The sequence below is a fragment of the Selaginella moellendorffii genome, unplaced genomic scaffold (genome assembly GCF_000143415.4).
Source record: "Selaginella moellendorffii unplaced genomic scaffold, v1.0 SELMOscaffold_52, whole genome shotgun sequence".
NCBI lineage: Eukaryota > Viridiplantae > Streptophyta > Lycopodiopsida > Selaginellales > Selaginellaceae > Selaginella > Selaginella moellendorffii.
Window position 1 is genome coordinate 659,597 of NW_003314313.1, and position 17,495 is coordinate 677,091.

The window sequence follows — 17,495 nt, forward strand, 5'->3', positions numbered from 1 at the left end:
TAATATGCACTTCATTTTCATATTCCATGCACTTACAGTATGTTGAGAATTTTTTTTTAAAAAAAAATACTTCTCAAGCTTTATTGTAATAACTAAACTTTCACCATCTAATGCTTCATATTCCATATTTCATGCTCCAAGATTTATATTTCATGTTTCTATCATATAATTTCATTTTAAGTTTTTCTATGTGTTGCTAAAGTATATTTGGAGGAAATTGTAAAAATGGGAAAAATTAAAAGCATCATTTATATATATACATAAAAGAGGCTAATAATTCAATTTTTAAGTTTCTAAATTAGCTTGGAGTTTATATTTACACTAAAATACTTAATTTACACATAATTTAACTTTTTTTGAACATTAGAGAAATTAAATAACTTTAAATTTAAGGGTAACTTATCTTTAATGGGTTTGAAGTAACTTTGATTTAAATCCAAAAATCTTTAGAAATTTTTGTTATCTAATAGTAAAACCTTTGAGAAATAATTTTCACTGGAAAGACTCCCGTCATCTTTTATGTTTTATCTTTTCTGCTTGCAGCAGAGACAGACAACACTGACGCCTCGCTCCAAGACAAGAGTTGTAGCACAGGACCAACCAATTCTTTTAAGCTGTCTCCAGAAAGGTACTTGAACCGGAAGTTCATTTCTCACACTTCTTTTCCCTTTTGTAGGAGATAGCGCAAGAAATTACCCTTGACTCAAGGATTGTTGCGAGACCGTCAGAAGGTATGGTTTTATACAAGTTTTCTGACTTTTTGTGGCAGGCACGCTGGAGTCGTGGGATGCTAACTATTTACCCGTACAAAAGCCTCTAACTGGTACGTTGTGCCTTGTATTTTCTGGGTTTCTCTTTTGTGCGAGAAGCAGCCATGTCGAAAGACAGTGTGAAGCTCTTGAACTTCTGGCCGAGTATGTTTGGCTTGAGAGTCCACTATGCGCTGGATCTGAAAGGGGTGTCCTACGATTACCAGGAGGAGAGGTTGTTGCCCAACAAGAGCAAGGAGCTTCTCGAGGCAAATCCAATCTACGCTAAGATTCCGGTTCTCATCCACAACGGCAAGCCTATCTGTGAGTCTCTCATCATCGTCGACTACATCGACAGTGTGTGGCCCAGTCCTCACAAGCTCCTCCCGGAAGATCCATACGAAAAGGCTGTGGCTCGCTTCTGGGCAGACTTTGGTGACAAAAAGGTAAACTTGTTGCTTCTTCCGGGTTGATCAAAACCAGATTTTTCCTTACCAACAGCTCTTTGACGCCGGGAGCCGACTCATACGAGCTATGGGGGAGGAGCACAAGAAAGCCGGGGAGGACTTCAAGTGGGCTCTGATGAAAATCGATGAAGCTCTCGGCACCATCGCTCCAGGCAAGCCTTTCTTTGGTGGCGACGCTATGAACTTTGCAGATGTTGCTCTGGCTCCATTCATCTGCTGCTTCAAAGCCTACCAGAAAGTGGGAGGATTCGTGCTTCCAGGCCCGGAAGAATGGCCCAATCTCTACAAGTGGGTGGACGCTGTAAATTCCGTGGATGCGATCAAGATATCCACTCCAAGTCCAGACAAGGTTGCTGAATTCGCTGAGGTTATCAGGCAGCGAGTTATCGGGACTGCCTAAAACACGGACGGTTTTCAAGATAGATGCTGTTTTCGATTCAGCATCTCGATGAGTAACCAATCAAAAGTACTTCAAATAAACAACGTCTCTGTATAGAACTCCTTATGTTAGTGAATTCTAAAGCCTCATTGATAAACTAAATAAGATTTCTAGAAATCCAGATGGTCCTTCGGGGTTCTTGCTTTAGAACTCTGTGTTGTGTGTGTGTGTGTGTTACGATTAGCCTTTTTATTAAAATTTTATCCTTTAAATTCTCCTTATATGTTTATGGAAGCTTCTGTTTAGAAATATGTTTTACAAATTTACATATAACAACTATAAACTAAAAGTATAGAAATAGTAATGAGAAGCTAACACTTTGTTACTATATGATTATACAAACCTTCTCCAGAAATCTTTTATTCATTGCTGAATGTTCTTTTAAAGATTAATTCTTGCCTAAATTATAAGATTTCATTATTTTGTATTTTTTTGTCAATATAAACTTTTTATTACCTCAAATGTGCGTACATCTATATATGGCAAAGCCTTTTGTGTATAACAAATACTTACCCCATTACTATTGTTTTCATATTTATTAGTTTAAACTTTTACTACCTAATAATCCTAGTTTTATATATTTACCAAACTAGCTTAAGTCATTTTTATAAAGATATATATTAAAGATAAATGTTATAATTTTTTTATTTTCTTATATAAAGATTATTTTATTTTATAAAGCTTAAGAAAACATCACTTTTGACGAGCTCTACCTCTGAAATGAATATTTTTTATGGTGTATTTATTTTAATTAATATTTAACTTTATTATTACTTTTTTAAATTAAGTGTGTTGAGAATTATTATTTTTTAAAAATACTTCTCAAGCTTTAATCTTTGTAATAACTACACTTTCACCATCTAATGCTTCTTACTCTATATTTCATACTCCAAATTTATATTCCATGTTTCTACCATTTAATCTCATTTCAAGTTTTTCTATGTTTTGTCAAATATATTTGGAGGAAATAAAAATATTTTAAAAATAAAAACATCATTCAATTATATACATAAAAGAGGCTAATAATTCAATTGTTAGGTTTCTAAATTAGCTTGGAGTTTATATTTACACTAAAATACTTAATTTACACATAATTTAACTTTGTGTAAACCATATAGAAATTAAATACCTTTAAATTTAAGGGTAACATATATTTGGTAGGTTTGAAGTAACTTGAAGTAGTGTTTAATTTTGATTATTGCCTTCAATAAATATTTAGATCAAAAAATCTTTAAAAGTTTTTTTTTATCTAATAGTATCACCTTGCTATTACTTTTTCAAAATAGAGAGAGCAAAAAAAATATGTTAAAGCAAGAATATTACTATAAAGATATATCTCATTATTGTAAGTGTTATATTATAATTCATTGCTTTTGAGAGGATTTTATCCACTACAACATGATTTACAATAATAATTATACATTTTATCTTTTGATTCAATTATTACCAAATTTTTTTACATATATGAAGACAATGGAAGAAAAATCAATAGTTTTCAACTCAAATTTTTATTATTACTTCTGCTCAAAGTTCTTGAAACAATATATAAATTGATTGTAGGTCTTTGAAGTGTTAAACTCTTGAATATCCCTTCATAGAGAAATAAAAACCCTTGAGAAGATTATATAAAAATAAAGAGTAAAATGTATGTTAATTATAAAAAAAATCTTAAAAAGAACAATAGAAGCACATTTTTTAACAAAACTAGAAAGTGACAGAAAAAAAAATACATCAAACTTTGAAAAGTTTTATTTACTTAATGGATTATGCTATTATCATTATGGCATCACCTGACACATTATTTATCTCATAGTTCTGAGTTGTAGATCTCTTTCTTTTCTCTATAGTCTACTAGTAGATTCCTCAAAAAACATCTTAAAGATAGTATGATTAAAAATATCAAAGAGTGAGAAAGAACAAGAGAAAAGATTGATAAAACAAAGATAGAAAGGGAAATATATGCTTTAGTAATTTTTATCATTTTGGTTACTCTATTGTAAAATAAATATTCTAGAAATATTATATTACTGTGAAATTTAAACCTTCAATTCTGGTTAATACTAGCCAGCACTCTTTCTTCAGAATTCTAGCTTGTTAAAGTCTTTTGATGTCAGCAAAATGATGATTTGCTGAAGCCTGGTAATCACATTCTACTATGGCGGGGGGAGTTTATGCTTATCCAATGCTCTATCACTCCATTGCTATTTTTCTCCATCGTCATATATATTGCTCCCTGTCACCATTTTGCTCCATTGGTCCATCACTCCATCACCATTGACGTATTGTGGTGAGCAAATTAGAACTTTTCTGATCTTTTGGCACGCACGCTGAAATCGTGGCCTGCTTCTATATGGCATCACTTAATTGGCAGAATTCGTTTCGGATGGAAAATTTTCTATTTTAACCGGACAAGATATCTCTAGAGCCTTCTAATGTGCTCAACGAATATCCACTGCCTCGCTGATATATACTTCGAGAGAGATGGTACGCTGTGTCTTGTGTTTTCAGAGTTTCTCTTTGGAGTAGAAGCAAGTAGTAGCCATGTCGAAAGGGAGTGTCAAGGTCTTGAGCTTCTGGTCGAGCATGTTTGGCTTGAGAGTTCACTATGCGCTGGATCTGAAAGGGGTGTCCTACGAATACCAGGAGGAGAATTTGTTCAACAAGAGCAAGGAGCTTCTCGAGGCAAATCCAATCTACGCTAAGATTCCGGTTCTCATCCACAACGGCAAGCCTATCTGCGAGTCTCTCATCATCGTTGACTACATCGACAGTGTGTGGCCCAATCCTCACAAGCTCCTCCCAGAAGATCCATACAAAAAGGCTGTGGCTCGCTTCTGGGCAGACTTTGGTGACAAAAAGGTAAAGTTGTCGCTTCTTCCAGGTTGCTTGTTTCTTACTACCAACAGGTCTTTGACGCCGGTAGCCGACTCATACGAGCTACCACCGAGGAGGAGCGCAAAAAAGCCAGCGAGGACTTGAAGTGGGCTCTGATGAAACTCGATGAAGCTCTTGACACCATCGCTCCAGGCAAGCCTTTCTTTGGCGGCGACTCAATGAACTTTGCAGATGTTGCTCTGGCTCCATTCATCTGCTGGTTCAAAGGCTACCAGAAAGTGGGAGGATTCGTGCTTCCAGGCTCGGAAGAATTGCCCAATCTCCACAAGTGGGTGAACGCCGTAAAGTCCGTGGAAGCGATCAGGAAATCCACTCCAAGCCCAGACAAGGTTGCTGAATTCGCCGAGGTTATCAGGAAGCGAGCTATTGGGTCTGCATAAAAGTAAGATGTGCCAAACTCGAAATCTTGATGTATATATGTAGATACTACTTTGAATAAAGAAGAACCGATGTATATAACCTAATATCCATTTGTCGCAAAGCTTGATAAAAGTTTGAATCTCAACATTGAATATTGACAATTTATTCTAATTTATAATTTAGATTCTCATCGAGATTGATACCTTAAACCTTTTAATATTAAAATGAAAAAGTTTATTATTTTAGCCCTAAATAGTTAAGCAAGTATTATTGACAAATATTAAATTAGTCGTAAGGTAGTTAAGACTTCTTAACAATTAATATCAGAGGGGTTATGGGCCCACCATGCTTCCGCTGTGCCATTCTGATATTTTGAAAGTGATCAATTTTTACTTTAATTTGCCCAAGAACTTGCCATTTTTATTGTACAGTTGTGATCCAAAACCCATAAAAACGAGTTAGATGTGTGTGGTACAACACTCCTCTCTCAAATTCATCACCTGGAACCGTCTCCACAACAGAAATTGTCAGCCTCTTTGATTTATACCTGAATGATCTGTGCTCTTTTTTTCTTTCTTTCCTCTCAAGTTGACAACCTTCGAGTTAATATACCGACCGTGACTGCAACTCTGCTGCCCTGTAGTGCTGCTGCTCTTGATGGACGCCTCTCGCTGACTTTGGTGGGCGATTTGTGGCGGGAGTGGTACTTGCCGCTCGCCGGTCCTGCGTGTGTAGTACAAGGAAAAGAAACCATCTTAGCTGCACCGCCAGTGACACAAGAATTGCAAGCACTTACGTCGCGATACGGGTACTCGTCCGCCTCGAGCATGTGAACGACGTGCCCCATCTTGGGCCGCTTCGACGAGTCCGGATCCACACACTGCAGCGCCACCAGCAACGCCTGCTTGAGCGCTCGCGACGCTGGTTTGGGCTCCAAGTTTGGGTCCGCTACTTCTTCCGAGCGCCTTTGCCCGACCATGAGCTTCAGCCAGTGAAGGAGGCCGGCTATAGTCCACGGGATCTCTTCCGGTGACGACCAGACCGAAACTATACACGTCGCTTCGCTCGTTAAGCAATCCTGTGTTTGCATATTCTGGAGCGACATATCTGCAAAGATCAGAGTCACGCGCCATTCGTGAGACTGTCGAGAAGAAATGCTTACATACTAAGTTATTTACCCGAACGTGCCCATGACTCTTGTAGTTACGTGTGTAATTACCTCAAACATAATCTTGACTCGAGGATTGTCGCGAGACTGTCGGAAGGTAAGGTATGGTTTTTATTTTTTATGGAGGTCGCGACAAGTTTTCTGACTTTTTGTGGCAGGGACGCTGGAGTCGTGGGCTGCTAACTATTTACCCGTACAAAAGCCTCTAACTTAGAAACTTCTAAGGTGCCTTGACGAACATCCACCGGCTCGCTGGTACGTTGTGCCTTGTATTTTCTGGGTTTCTCTTTTGTGCAAGTAGCAGCCAGGTCGAAAGACAGTGTGAAGCTCTTGAACTTCTGGCCGAGTGTGTTTGGCTTGAGAGTCCACTATGCGCTGGATCTGAAAGGGGTGTCCTACGATTACCAGGAGGAGAGTTTACCCAACAAGAGCAAGGAGCTTCTCGAGGCAAATCCAATCTACACGAAGATTCCGGTTCTCATCCACAACGGCAAGCCTATCTGCGAGTCTCTTGTCATCGTCGACTACATTGACAATGTGTGGCCCGGTTCTCACAAGCTCCTCCCGGAAGATCCATACTAAAAGGCTCGCTTCTGGGCAGACTTTGGTGACAGAAAGGTAAACTTGTTGCTTCTTCCGGGTTGATCAATACCAGATTTTTCCTTACCAACAGCTCTATGACGCCGGGAGCCGACTCATACGAGCTATGGGGGAGGAGCACAAGAAAGCCAGCAAGGACTTCAAGTGGGCTCTGATGAAAATCGATGAAGCTCTCGGCACCATCGCTCCAGGCAAGCCTTACTTTGGCGGTGAGCTATGAACTTCGCAGATGTTGCTCTGGCTCCATTCATCTGCTGTTTCAAAGCCTACCAGAAAGTGGTAGGATTCGTGCTTCCAGGCCCGGAAGAATGGCCCAATCTCTACAAGTGGGTGGACGCTGTAAATTCCGTGGACGCGATCAAGACATCCACTCCAAGCCCAGACAAGGTTGCTGAATTTGTTGAGCGTTACAGGAAGCATGCTACTGGGGCTGCCTAAAACATGGACGGTTTTCAAGATAGATGCTGTTATCGATTCATCATCTCGATGAGTAAACAATAAAATGTACTTCAAACAAAGAACGTCTCTGACATTTTCTAGATAATCCAGATGGTCCTTCGGGGTTCTTGCTCCAGAAATTTTATCGAACGGCGATTTTTACAGCCTTCTACCACATCAACAGTTGCATTGTTAATCTCGTGTTACGATTAGTCTTTTTATTAAAATCTTATCTTTTAAATTCTCCTTTCATGTTTATGGAAGCTTATGTTTTACAAATTTACATAAAACAACTATAAACTAAAAGTATAGAAATAGTAATGAGAAGCTAAAACATTGTTACTATATGATTAAACAAATAATCTCAAGAATTTTTTTATTCATTGCTGAATGTTATTTTAAAGATTAATTCTTGCCTAAATTATAACATTTCATAATTAAGAAACTTTATATATTTCTTTGTCAATATAAACTTTTTATTACCTCAAATGTGCATACATATATATATGGTAAAGCCTTTTGTAATACTTACCCCAATTGCTATTGTTTTCATATTTATTAGTTTAAAATTTTATTGCCTAATAATCCTAGCTTTATATATTTAATAAATTAGCTCAATTCAAATTCATTTTCTATAAAGATATATATTAAAGATAGATGTTTAAATTTGTTTTTATTGTATAAAGATTACTTTAATTTCATATAGGTTAAGAAAACAATAAGAATTGCCACTTTTGAGGAGCTCTACCTCTGTGTTTATGGTTTAGTTATTTTAATTAATATTTAAAATTTATATTAGTTTATCAAATTAAGTATATTGAGAGTTATTATTTTCCTCAAACTTTAAGATTTGTAACAATTACAATTTCACCATTTTATGTTAAATACTCCAAGATTTATATTTTACATTTCTGCCATTTAATCTCATTTCAATTTTTTTATGCTTTGCTGAAGTATATTTGGAGGAAATTATAAAAATGGGAAAAAGGGCATCATTCAGATATATACACAAAAGATGCTAATTATTCCATTTTTAAATTTCTAAATTAGCTTGGAGTTTATATTTACACAACTTACATATAACCTTTAACTTTATGTAAACTAGAAAGAAATTTATATTTAAGGGAAATTTATTTTTTGTGGTAGTTGGGTTTGAAATAACTTGAAGTAGTGCTTAATTTTGATTTACTACCCATAATAAATATTTAGATCCAAAAATCTTTAGAATTTTTTGTTATCTAAAAACATTATTTTGCCATTAATTTTTCAAACTAGAGAGAGTGAAAGAAAAACCTTGAAGAAAAAATATTACTATAAAATCCATATTCATTATTGTCAATATTATATTGTAGCTTATTGCTTTTGAGAGGATTTTATCTACTACAACATTATTTGTAATAGTAATTACATATTTTGGATTTTGATTCAATTATAACTATAAACTTTTACCTATATGAAGACCATAAAAGAAAAATCAATGTTTTTCAGCTCAAGTTTTTATTATTACTTCCACTCAAAGGTTTTGAAGTAATTTGTAAATTGATTATGGGGCTTTGAAGGTGTTAAACTCTTAAGTATCCCTTCATATAGAGATAAAAAATCTTGAGAAGATTATATAAAATAAATAGTTAATTATGAAAAATTGGAATTTTTCTTGAAAAGAACAATAGAAGCACGTTTTTGAACAAAATTAGAAAGTGAAAGAAAAAAAAGACATCAAGCTTTAAAAAGTTTTATTTACTTAATAGATTATGCTATTATCATTGTAGCATCACCTGACACATTATTTATCTCACAGTTCTAAGTTGTAAAATAAAATACTAGTTTTCTTTCTTTTCTTTACAAAATTGTTTGCCATATAGATATATGCATATTTGAAGTAACAAGAAGTATATATTGATAAAGAAATATGTAAAATTCTAAATTATATAATGTTATAATTTAGGCAAGAATTACTCTTTAAAAGAACATTCAGCAATGAATAAAAGATTTCTCGAGAGTGTTAGCTTCTCATTACTATTTCTATAGTTTTATTATGTAAATTTATAAAAACTATTTCTAAACTAAATAGAAGAATCCTAGACTTAGACACACACACACAGAGAGAGAGAGAGAGAGAGAGAGAGAGAGAGAGAGAGAGAGAGAGAGAGAGAGAGAGAGAGAGAGAGAGAGAGAGAGAGAGAGAGAGAGAGTAACAATACAATGGTAGATGGTAGTAAAAAATTGCCATTCCACAAAATTTCTGGAGCAAGAACCTCGAAGGACCATCTGGATTATTTAGAAAATGTCAGAGATGTTCTTTATTTGAAGTACTTTTTATTGTTTACTCATCAAGATGATGAATCGATAACAGCATCTATCTTGAAAACTGCCCATGTTTTAGGCAGCCCATAGTTGCAGCTAGACGTGCAAACATTCCAACATGTCGACATTTAAATGCCGTTTAAAACATTTTTTAAGAAAACACTAATATTTACTAAAGACACTTTAATCTGATATTAAGTTTATAAAACCTAACCGAATAATATACTAAAACAAATGAAAGAAGAAGCCATTTTAGTTATCTTCCGATTCCGAATCATCTTCCATTCCTTCATCGATGCTAAACTCCTCAATAGCTTGATTTGGTTGCTCAAAAGCTTCTTGCAGATCCAAAATCCTCTTCCAATGAGGCTCCAACTCCAGCTTGCCTATATCAATCTCTAGCATCCTCAAACCTTCACTCTCCAACTTCTGAGCAACCCACAAGTTTGTGTGAATGTAAACTAGCTTCTTAGCATTTTTGGGAAGCAAGTGGGACCTGCACTTTGTTTGTATCAAGCTCCATGAGCTCCAATTCCTCTCGCATGGAGAAGTGCAAACAACCTGGCTTAAAATTCGGAGAGCCATGCGATGTAGATCAAGCATCTCTAAACCAAAAGAACTCCACCAGGTTACTGGGAACTTTCTGGTCTCCCAATCTTTGGCAACAGGTAACCTCATTTGCTGTCCAAGCTGTTGCCAAAACCTCTAAACTGTGCCTACAATCTCAGCTGCAAGTCCAGATCACCTCTGCTATAAACATGCATGTACTCCAGCCAGTTCCCGCGTGCCTCATTATCCAGCTTGTCATTCTTCGGGTTATCCCCCAAAAACAGAGGATGAAGAGCAAAAGCAGCTTCATGAATGACATTGTGCATTTGATACCACCTTGCCTCCTTCAGACCATGTGATTCAAGTAGGAAATCCTTGATTTGTCCCACTTCCTCATGTGCATAAATTCTGTTTTGAGCTCCCTCATCCATCTTCTCGATCAGCCAATCAATAGCTTCAAAGATGAGGCCTGAAGTCACCCCCTCCCGATCAGCGAGCCGAAGAACTCGAAGTAAAGGTTCGAGCAAAATTAACAAATTCTCGCACCACTCCTAGAACAAGTCATCAAGAACACGAGATTGCAGCTCTAGGCCCTCTGGCTTCTTAGACCAGTCAAGTCGCTCCCATTCTTGGCTCACCACCATTCTTCAAAGCCCGGAGAGATTCGTGGTCTCCAGAAGCTGAGACATCACGAGAAAAATATAAGCAAACCTCGTGGTCATAGGCTTTATCAGGTCCCATTTGCAGAAAGTTCTATAAAGAGCTAGAACCCGTGTCTTTGAGGTGATGAAGGTAACTGTCTTCACACAGCCATCAACAAAAGGCTGCACCCAAGATAGAGCTCCAATATCTTCGAACAGCAAGTCTATAACGTGGCAAACGCAGCAAACATGTACAATTTGTGGAAACTCCTGCTGCAAAAGCTCCTCCATGACCACGCAGTTGCTTGCATTGTCCGTCACCACTTGCACAACATTTTCCATGCCAACCTCGACAATCACTTATTTCAACTGCTCAAACAACCATGCTCCGGTTTTCTTGGGCTGTCCACAGCCTTCAGGAAAATTGAGCCTCTCATAGAACTGACCATGAAGTTGATAAGAGACCGCTTTTTGATATTAGACCAGCCATCCGTGACAATGGTACAACCATATGTCCTCCAACTTAGCTGTACATCTTCAAGCCACTTCTGAACGTTATTGTAGATTTGATGTAGCTCAGTTGTCCGCAACTTCTCATATCCCATGAGGTTGTCAATCACTAAATGCCCCACTTTTGCAGCAACTTTCAACATTCTCTTCAAGTTATCTCTTCAGATTGTGTTGAAGGAGATGTCCTCGGCAAAGAAGAACTCTGCAACAGCATCATCTAGTGCCTCAGCCGAAGCAGTATCAAAAAATATCACCAAATTTCCATCTGAGGATCTGCATTTTGCTGCTCTGCTTGTCCCAGCACTGGACCAGTTCTCCATGCTTGCCACCATAGATTCTGCTGGCCCCCCTGAACCCTGTGAGGCTTGCTGCAGCAGATGCCCATCATCGGCATCTGCTGGGTCTGCTAGCTCGAAATCGGAAAAACTGCTGCGAGCTTTTTTAAGAACCTCATAAGGGATCTCCCTCATTTCCTTTCACGTTTTCACACCTCTTGCCTGAACTCTAGCAAGATGTACTTGCACTCGGTCCACTCCCCTAGTGTGAATCTCATGACAATACTTACATGTCCAATGCCGCTCTGCTCGTATGACATGCTTCCAGCTCCAGCATTCGCGGCATCCTCCAATTCCTGTCATGACCACAGGAACCCTGAAGAAACCCTAAAGAAACCTTTGTCTCTTTTCGCAAATAGTGCAAACCCATTGGGAGTTTAGAATGGCGTTTTTGAACGCGTTTAAAACATTACGTTTTTTAAGTTTCACACGTTTTCCAGCAACTATGAGGCAGCCCCAGTAGCATGCTTTCTGTAATGCTCAACAAATTCAGCAACCTTATCATCGCTTGGAGTGGATATCTTGATTGCATCCATGGAATTTACAGCATCCACCCACTTGTAGAGATTGGGCCATTCTTATGGGCTTGGAAGCACGAATCCTCCCACTTTCTGGTAGCCTTTGAACCAGCAGATGAATGGAGCCAGAGCAACATCTGCAAAGTTCATAGTGTCACCGCCAAAGAAAGGCTTGCCTGGAGCGATGGTGTCGAGAGCTTCATTGATTTTCATTAGAGCCCACTTGAAGTCCTCATTGGCTTTCTTGTGCTCCTCCCCCATAGCTCGTATGAGTCAGCTCCCGGCATCATAGAGCTGTTGGTAAGGAAAAATCTGGTATTGATCAACCCAAAAGAAGCAACAAGTTTACCTTTTTGTCACCAAAGTCTGCCCAAAAGCGAGCCACAGTCTTTTCATATGGATCTTCTGGGGAGCTTGTGAGAACCAGGCCACACACTGTCAATGTGATGAGAGACTCACAGATAGGCTTGCTATTGTGGATGAGAACCGGAATCTTCATATAGATTGGATTTGCCTCGAGAAGCTCCTTGCTCTTGTTGGGCAAACTCTCCTCCTGGTAATTGTAGAACACCCCTTTCAAATCCAGCGCATAGTGGACTCTCAAGCCAAATGTACTTGGCCAGAAGTTCAAGAGCTTCACACTGTCTTTCAACATGGCTGCTACTCGCACAAAGGAGAATCTCAGAAAATACAAGGCACAACATACCAGCGAGCTGGTGGATGTTTATTAAGGCACCTTAGAAGTTTCTAAGTTAGAGGCTTTTGTACAGGTAAATAGTTAGCAGCCCCTGACTCCAGTGTGCCTGCCACTAAAAGTTAGAAATCTTGTTGTGACGTCTATGAAAATTAAAAACCATATCTTACCTTCTTACAGTATTGCAACAATCCTTAAGTCAAGATTATATTTGAGGTAATTACACATGTAATTATAAGAGTCATGAGCACGTTTAAGTAGAGGTGCATAATTACACATGTAACTACACCAAAGTTGGCACAGAGTTGCTAACTATGGTGCAGTGCTAATGTGAGATAGAAATCCGTAAGTCCTAAAGTGGAGCCGAAAGAGTGCCACATGGTAGTGGCTAAAGTGAAAGCCAAATAAGCCTAACACATTCGGACTAAAAGCTTTGACTTGAAGAGCTGAGAATGAGAGTGAAACTCCCAATGGAGTGCTCAAGGAACGAGCATGAAGTAATAAAAGAATCTCTAGAAAAAGGACATAAGAGGATGAACACATGACACATGGTGGAGTCAAAGATGGACCTGAGATGGAGTCCAAGACCAAGATGGAGTCCGAGATGGATCCAAGATGGAGTCCAAGATGGAGTCCGAGATGGACCTAAGATGGAGTCTAAGATGGACCCAAGATGGACCCGAGATGGAGTCCAAAGTCAAGGCCGAGACCGAGATTGAGACCGAGAATGAGACCGAGACCGAGACCAGGACCAAGACTGAGACTAAGACTGGGACCGAGACCGAGGCTGAGACCGAGACCAAGACTGAGACCGAGTTCAAGTCGGAGTCTAAGTCTGAGTCCGAGTCCAAGTCCAAGTCTGAGTTCGAGTTCGAGTCTGAGTTCGAGTCTAAGTCTGAGTCCAAGGGTGAAAGCCTAAAGCGCTCATCTCCCAAACCCTAGGGGGTTTAGTGAGCTCCAAAAGTATAGTAGGGGGAAGACCCCAGTGGAGCCAATTTGGCCAGAAAAGGCCAATGTGACCAAGGAAGGCTATACCTACGTGTTAGGTGATGATAAAACCATTAAGGAGTCTAAAGTTAGAGTGAATACAGATAGACAAGCGGGGTAGTTTGGTGAAGTGTTTAAGAGCTAACTCTAGCTCCCTTAGGAGATCAAATGGTCGATATTCCCAATCCAAGTGTGGGTGGCACTACCTACTTGGATACCGGGCGTGGCTCATCAGAACCTTGCTCTAAGCCCATGTCTAGAGCACCCAAAAGCGGAAGATGGGAGAGTACCCATGAGGCTCGCATAGGGCCACGGTGTTCTAAAATGTTGTCCCAAAGTCTTAGACTATGGAAAAGAAGAGGAGCAGTCCTTTGGTGTAATGACCAAAGATAAGTCATATAATGAGGATGTCCCAGAGGACAATGGGACTTAGTGTCGGGCTTATAGGCCTTGACCTAGTGGTAGTGGTTGAGAACTCAGCCATGGACGGAAAGGGACTTGGTGGGGACCAAAAAAAGGATATTGGGGAAGGTTATTCCCCATGTTTGTGAGCATCCTAAGGATGCTAAAGAGTGGATTTAGGATGATCATTCATGGATGGATGGCCTAGTCTTTGAGAGACAAGATTGGGATGTAGGTGGTGTTGGATCATTAATATGATAAAAGTGAATGCGCATGGCCTTAGCGTAACAGGCTAGTATGTCAGTGGTACATTTATGTGTCGGTCATGGGGTTGGACACATAGAGCACTTGGACCAAGTGTAATGGTTGAGTGGCATGGATGCTATTCTCAGGGCTAGCAAGTCCCCAAGTCTAGAATAAGATTTGTGGGGGTTGTGAGTGAAACTCCTCCAAGTGGTTGGAGGTATGGTTAAGTGATTAAAGTAGAATGGAAAATTTAATCACTTATAGCTAACTGATAGTTAGCATGAGAAATGATTGCTTTGGTCTTGGCAAATACCTAGACACAAGTGGAAAGTGTCGTGAGAGTAAGATCATGGAGATGATGGGGTGGAAACCCTAAGTGTCTCAAAGGATAAGGCCTTGAAGTCAAATAAGTTAATTCATGAGAATATTTTGCCAAAGGAATCCTAATGAAAATGATATTGACATAGCCTAATCTAGAAGGCATGTTATTTGAGTGTGTGGACCTAAATAATGACGGAGGTGTAGAATCATTAGCAATGAGTTATAGGACTTAACAACTATGAGACAACTAAACAAAATATGTGGCATAACTAATTGAATTAGTGGAAATCAACTTCCCAAGACTTTATATTAGGACAAGAAGGAAAATAGATATATCCCTCAAGGGATAAATTACTTATGTTACAATATAGTGGTTGTAAAAGGAAATACTCATTGTTAAAGAGGTCTATCATTAGGAACCTAAACACTCTTGAACACCCAGGAAATGGTATTTTGTATCATAAAGGCATTAGATAAAGCCCTAGGAACTAAGTCCTTAAAGAATAATGGATATGAGGTGCTATTTAATATCTAATAAAGTAGTAAAAAGCTAGAGACAGGAAAAATCAATCTATCCAAAATTGGACAAAGATAAAAAGGATTTTTGTAGGGGTAACAATAGGCATAAAGAAGCCTGTGTATAACAATGTTAATCTTGGTGTGTAGGATTATACAGTGAGTATATCTAGTTTGAAGAACCATTCGCTAAGTCATTGAGTAAATTCATCTTTAAGAATGCTTGCTAAAGCATAGAAAGTGCAAAGTTCCTTAGTCATGAAAAAAATAACTAAAGGGAATGTAAAAAACCAAAAGTAAATAATAAAGGGATAAAATCGAATCATAAAAATCAAAAGGCATAACCAAGGATGGTTATACAAGTTGGGAGTGAAGAATCAAGTCGATGTTTGAAGGTGTTGCTACTGGCAACTGTGATGCTTTAATAAGTCTAAAGTATGGAATTATCCATGTTAAACTATATGGCAATTAGAAGGCTTATGAAAGAGAAGCCTTAGCAAGCTAAGGGACTAAGTCCCTTCAAGGTTCCCAAAAATAATTTTAGATAAGTTAATACCTAGAAAGACAAGTATAAATAGTTTATAGGAACATATGAAATCAAAATGGCACAGCAGAAGCATGGTCTTAATGCTTGCTAGGAAGCAAAAGTATCAAAGTTGGGGAAATAGTCTTTGAGTGTTCAAAGAGTGGCATTGAATTAAAGTTGATGGTTAAGGATGTAAGCAATTAATTTTTCCATTCTACTTTAATCACTTAACCATACCTCCGACCACTTGGAAGAGTCTCATTCACAACCTCCATAAGTCCAACTCAGGACTTGGGGCTTGCTAGCCCCGAGAATGGCATCCATGCCACTCAACCTTAGCACTTGGTCCAAGTGCTCCACGTGTCCGATCCCATGATCGACACCCCAAGGTACCACCGACATATCGGCCCATTACGCTAAGGCTATATCTATTCACTTTGGTCACATCGGTGGTCCAACACCACCTACATTGCAATCCCGTCTCTCATACACTAAGCCATCCATCCATGAGTGATCATCCCAGATCCACTCCTTAGCATCCTTAGGATGCTTGCAGACATGGGGAATAGCTTTCGCCGACAACTCTTTTCCAGTCCCCACCCAGTCCCTTTTAGTCCATGGCCGTGTTCGCCAACACTGCCACTGGATCGAGGCCCGCAGGCCTGACCGCTAAGTCCCACTATCCTTTGGGACTTCCTCACCACGTGACCGTATCCTTAGTCACTGCATTAGAGGCCTACTCCTCTTCCCTTTCACCATTTGGGACTTTGGGACAACATTTCGGAACACCGTGGCCTTACGCAGGCCTTATGGGTACTCTCCCCGCCTTTCGCCTCTAAGTGCTCTAGCCATGGGCTTAGAGCGAGGTTCCATTGAGCCACGACAGGTATCCAAGTAGGTAGTGCCACCCACACTTGGATTAGGAGCATCGGCCAATCAATCTCCCAGGGGAACTAGAGCCGGCTCTTGAACACTTCACCAAGCTACCCTGCTTGTCGGCTTGTGTTCACTCTAGTCTTGGACTTCCCAGTGGGCAGCTCATCACCCAACACTAGGTCCGCCCTTCCTGGGCCAAACTGGCCTTTCCTGGCCTAACTGGCTCCACTGCAGTTCTCCCCCTACTATACTTTTGGAGCTCACCAAACCCCCCAGGGTCTGGGAGACAAACGCTTTGGGCTTTCACCCTCTCAGACTTGAACTCGGACTCGGACTCGGACTCGGGCTTGGGCTCAGTCTCGGCCTCGGCCTCGGTCTCGGCCTCGGTCCCGGTCTCGGTCTCGGTCCCGGTCCCGGTCCCGGTCTCAGCCCGGTCTCGGTCTCGGTCTCGGTCTTGGTCTCGACTTCAGACTCCATCTCGGGTCCATCTCGGACTCCATCTCGGACTCCATCTCGTGTCCATCTCGGACCCCATCTCGGGTCCATCTTGGACTCTATCTCGGACTCCATCTTGGACTCCATCTCGGACTCCATCTTGGACTCCATCTCGAACTCCATCTCGGGTTCATTTTGGGTCCACCTCGGACTCCATCTCGGACTCCATCTCGGGTTCATCTCGGATCCACCTCGGACTCCATCTCGGGCTCCATCTCGGACTCCATCTCGGGTCCATCTCGGACACTTCCACGTGTCATGTGTTGGTCTTTTTGGGTCCCTTTTTGGAGCCTCACTTATTGCTCGCTTCGTGCTCATTCCGTGAGCACTTCGTTGGGAGTTCCACTCTTGCTTTCGACCTTTCAAGTCGGAGCTTTTAGTCCAAACGTCTTACGCTCGTTTGGTTTTCGCTTCGGCCACTACCATGTGGCACCCTTCCAGCTCCACTTGGGGCCTAGG

At 39.9% G+C, this 17,495-nt stretch overlaps 5 protein-coding genes and 1 pseudogene across 5 annotated transcripts in view; 4 read left to right on the plus strand and 2 right to left on the minus strand.

Moving 5' to 3' along the window:
* Positions 1–838: 838 nt before the first annotated feature.
* LOC9635628 (probable glutathione S-transferase) lies at positions 839–1,776 on the plus strand. Its single transcript, XM_002982031.2, has 2 exons — positions 839–1,195; positions 1,251–1,776. Exons 1-2 carry the CDS (start codon positions 875–877, stop codon positions 1,614–1,616), a joined length of 687 nt encoding a protein of 228 aa, XP_002982077.2. The 5' UTR covers positions 839–874; the 3' UTR covers positions 1,617–1,776.
* Positions 1,777–4,185: 2,409 nt separating this feature from the next.
* LOC9635217 (glutathione S-transferase U19) lies at positions 4,186–4,995 on the plus strand. Its single transcript, XM_002982032.2, has 2 exons — positions 4,186–4,514; positions 4,562–4,995. The coding sequence occupies exons 1-2, from the start codon at positions 4,197–4,199 to the stop codon at positions 4,928–4,930; spliced, it is 687 nt and encodes a 228-aa protein (XP_002982078.1). The 5' UTR covers positions 4,186–4,196; the 3' UTR covers positions 4,931–4,995.
* Positions 4,996–5,375: 380 nt separating this feature from the next.
* On the minus strand, positions 5,376–5,897 carry LOC9635218 (probable serine/threonine-protein kinase At1g01540). The gene is made up of 2 exons (XM_002982142.2): positions 5,707–5,897; positions 5,376–5,633 (listed from the first exon to the last, which is right to left on the minus strand). The coding sequence occupies exons 1-2, from the start codon at positions 5,887–5,889 to the stop codon at positions 5,514–5,516; spliced, it is 303 nt and encodes a 100-aa protein (XP_002982188.2). The 5' UTR covers positions 5,890–5,897; the 3' UTR covers positions 5,376–5,513.
* Positions 5,898–6,312: 415 nt separating this feature from the next.
* On the plus strand, positions 6,313–7,040 carry LOC112350627 (annotated as a pseudogene).
* Positions 7,041–11,281: 4,241 nt separating this feature from the next.
* LOC9635629 (probable glutathione S-transferase parA) lies at positions 11,282–12,628 on the minus strand. Its single transcript, XM_024687113.1, has 4 exons — positions 12,323–12,628; positions 12,064–12,222; positions 11,686–11,751; positions 11,282–11,593 (listed from the first exon to the last, which is right to left on the minus strand). The coding sequence occupies exons 1-4, from the start codon at positions 12,626–12,628 to the stop codon at positions 11,282–11,284; spliced, it is 843 nt and encodes a 280-aa protein (XP_024542881.1).
* Positions 12,627–17,495, plus strand: part of LOC9635630 (glutathione S-transferase U19) — a 15,895-nt gene continuing 11,026 nt past the window's right edge. The window contains exon 1 of the mRNA XM_002982033.2: positions 12,627–12,689. Coding sequence (XP_002982079.2) covers positions 12,627–12,689 — 63 coding nt within the window. The remainder of the gene's footprint in view (positions 12,690–17,495) is intronic.

Coding starts and splice junctions, on each gene's coding strand:
- LOC9635628 (XM_002982031.2), top strand. CDS start 875: ATGTCGAAAGACAGTGTGAAGCTCTTGAACTTCTGGCCGAGTATGTTT. Junction 1,196..1,250: donor CAGACTTTGGTGACAAAAAG/GTAAACTTGTTG, acceptor CCTTACCAACAG/CTCTTTGACGCCGGGAGCCG.
- LOC9635217 (XM_002982032.2), top strand. CDS start 4,197: ATGTCGAAAGGGAGTGTCAAGGTCTTGAGCTTCTGGTCGAGCATGTTT. Junction 4,515..4,561: donor CAGACTTTGGTGACAAAAAG/GTAAAGTTGTCG, acceptor TACTACCAACAG/GTCTTTGACGCCGGTAGCCG.
- LOC9635218 (XM_002982142.2), bottom strand. CDS start 5,889: ATGGTCGGGCAAAGGCGCTCGGAAGAAGTAGCGGACCCAAACTTGGAG. Junction 5,634..5,706: donor ACGAGTACCCGTATCGCGAC/GTAAGTGCTTGC, acceptor CTACACACGCAG/GACCGGCGAGCGGCAAGTAC.
- LOC9635629 (XM_024687113.1), bottom strand. CDS start 12,628: ATGTTGAAAGACAGTGTGAAGCTCTTGAACTTCTGGCCAAGTACATTT. Junction 12,223..12,322: donor CAGACTTTGGTGACAAAAAG/GTAAACTTGTTG, acceptor ATGGGGGAGGAG/CACAAGAAAGCCAATGAGGA. Junction 11,752..12,063: donor GGTTCAAAGGCTACCAGAAA/GTGGGAGGATTC, acceptor TGGTCATGACAG/GAATTGGAGGATGCCGCGAA.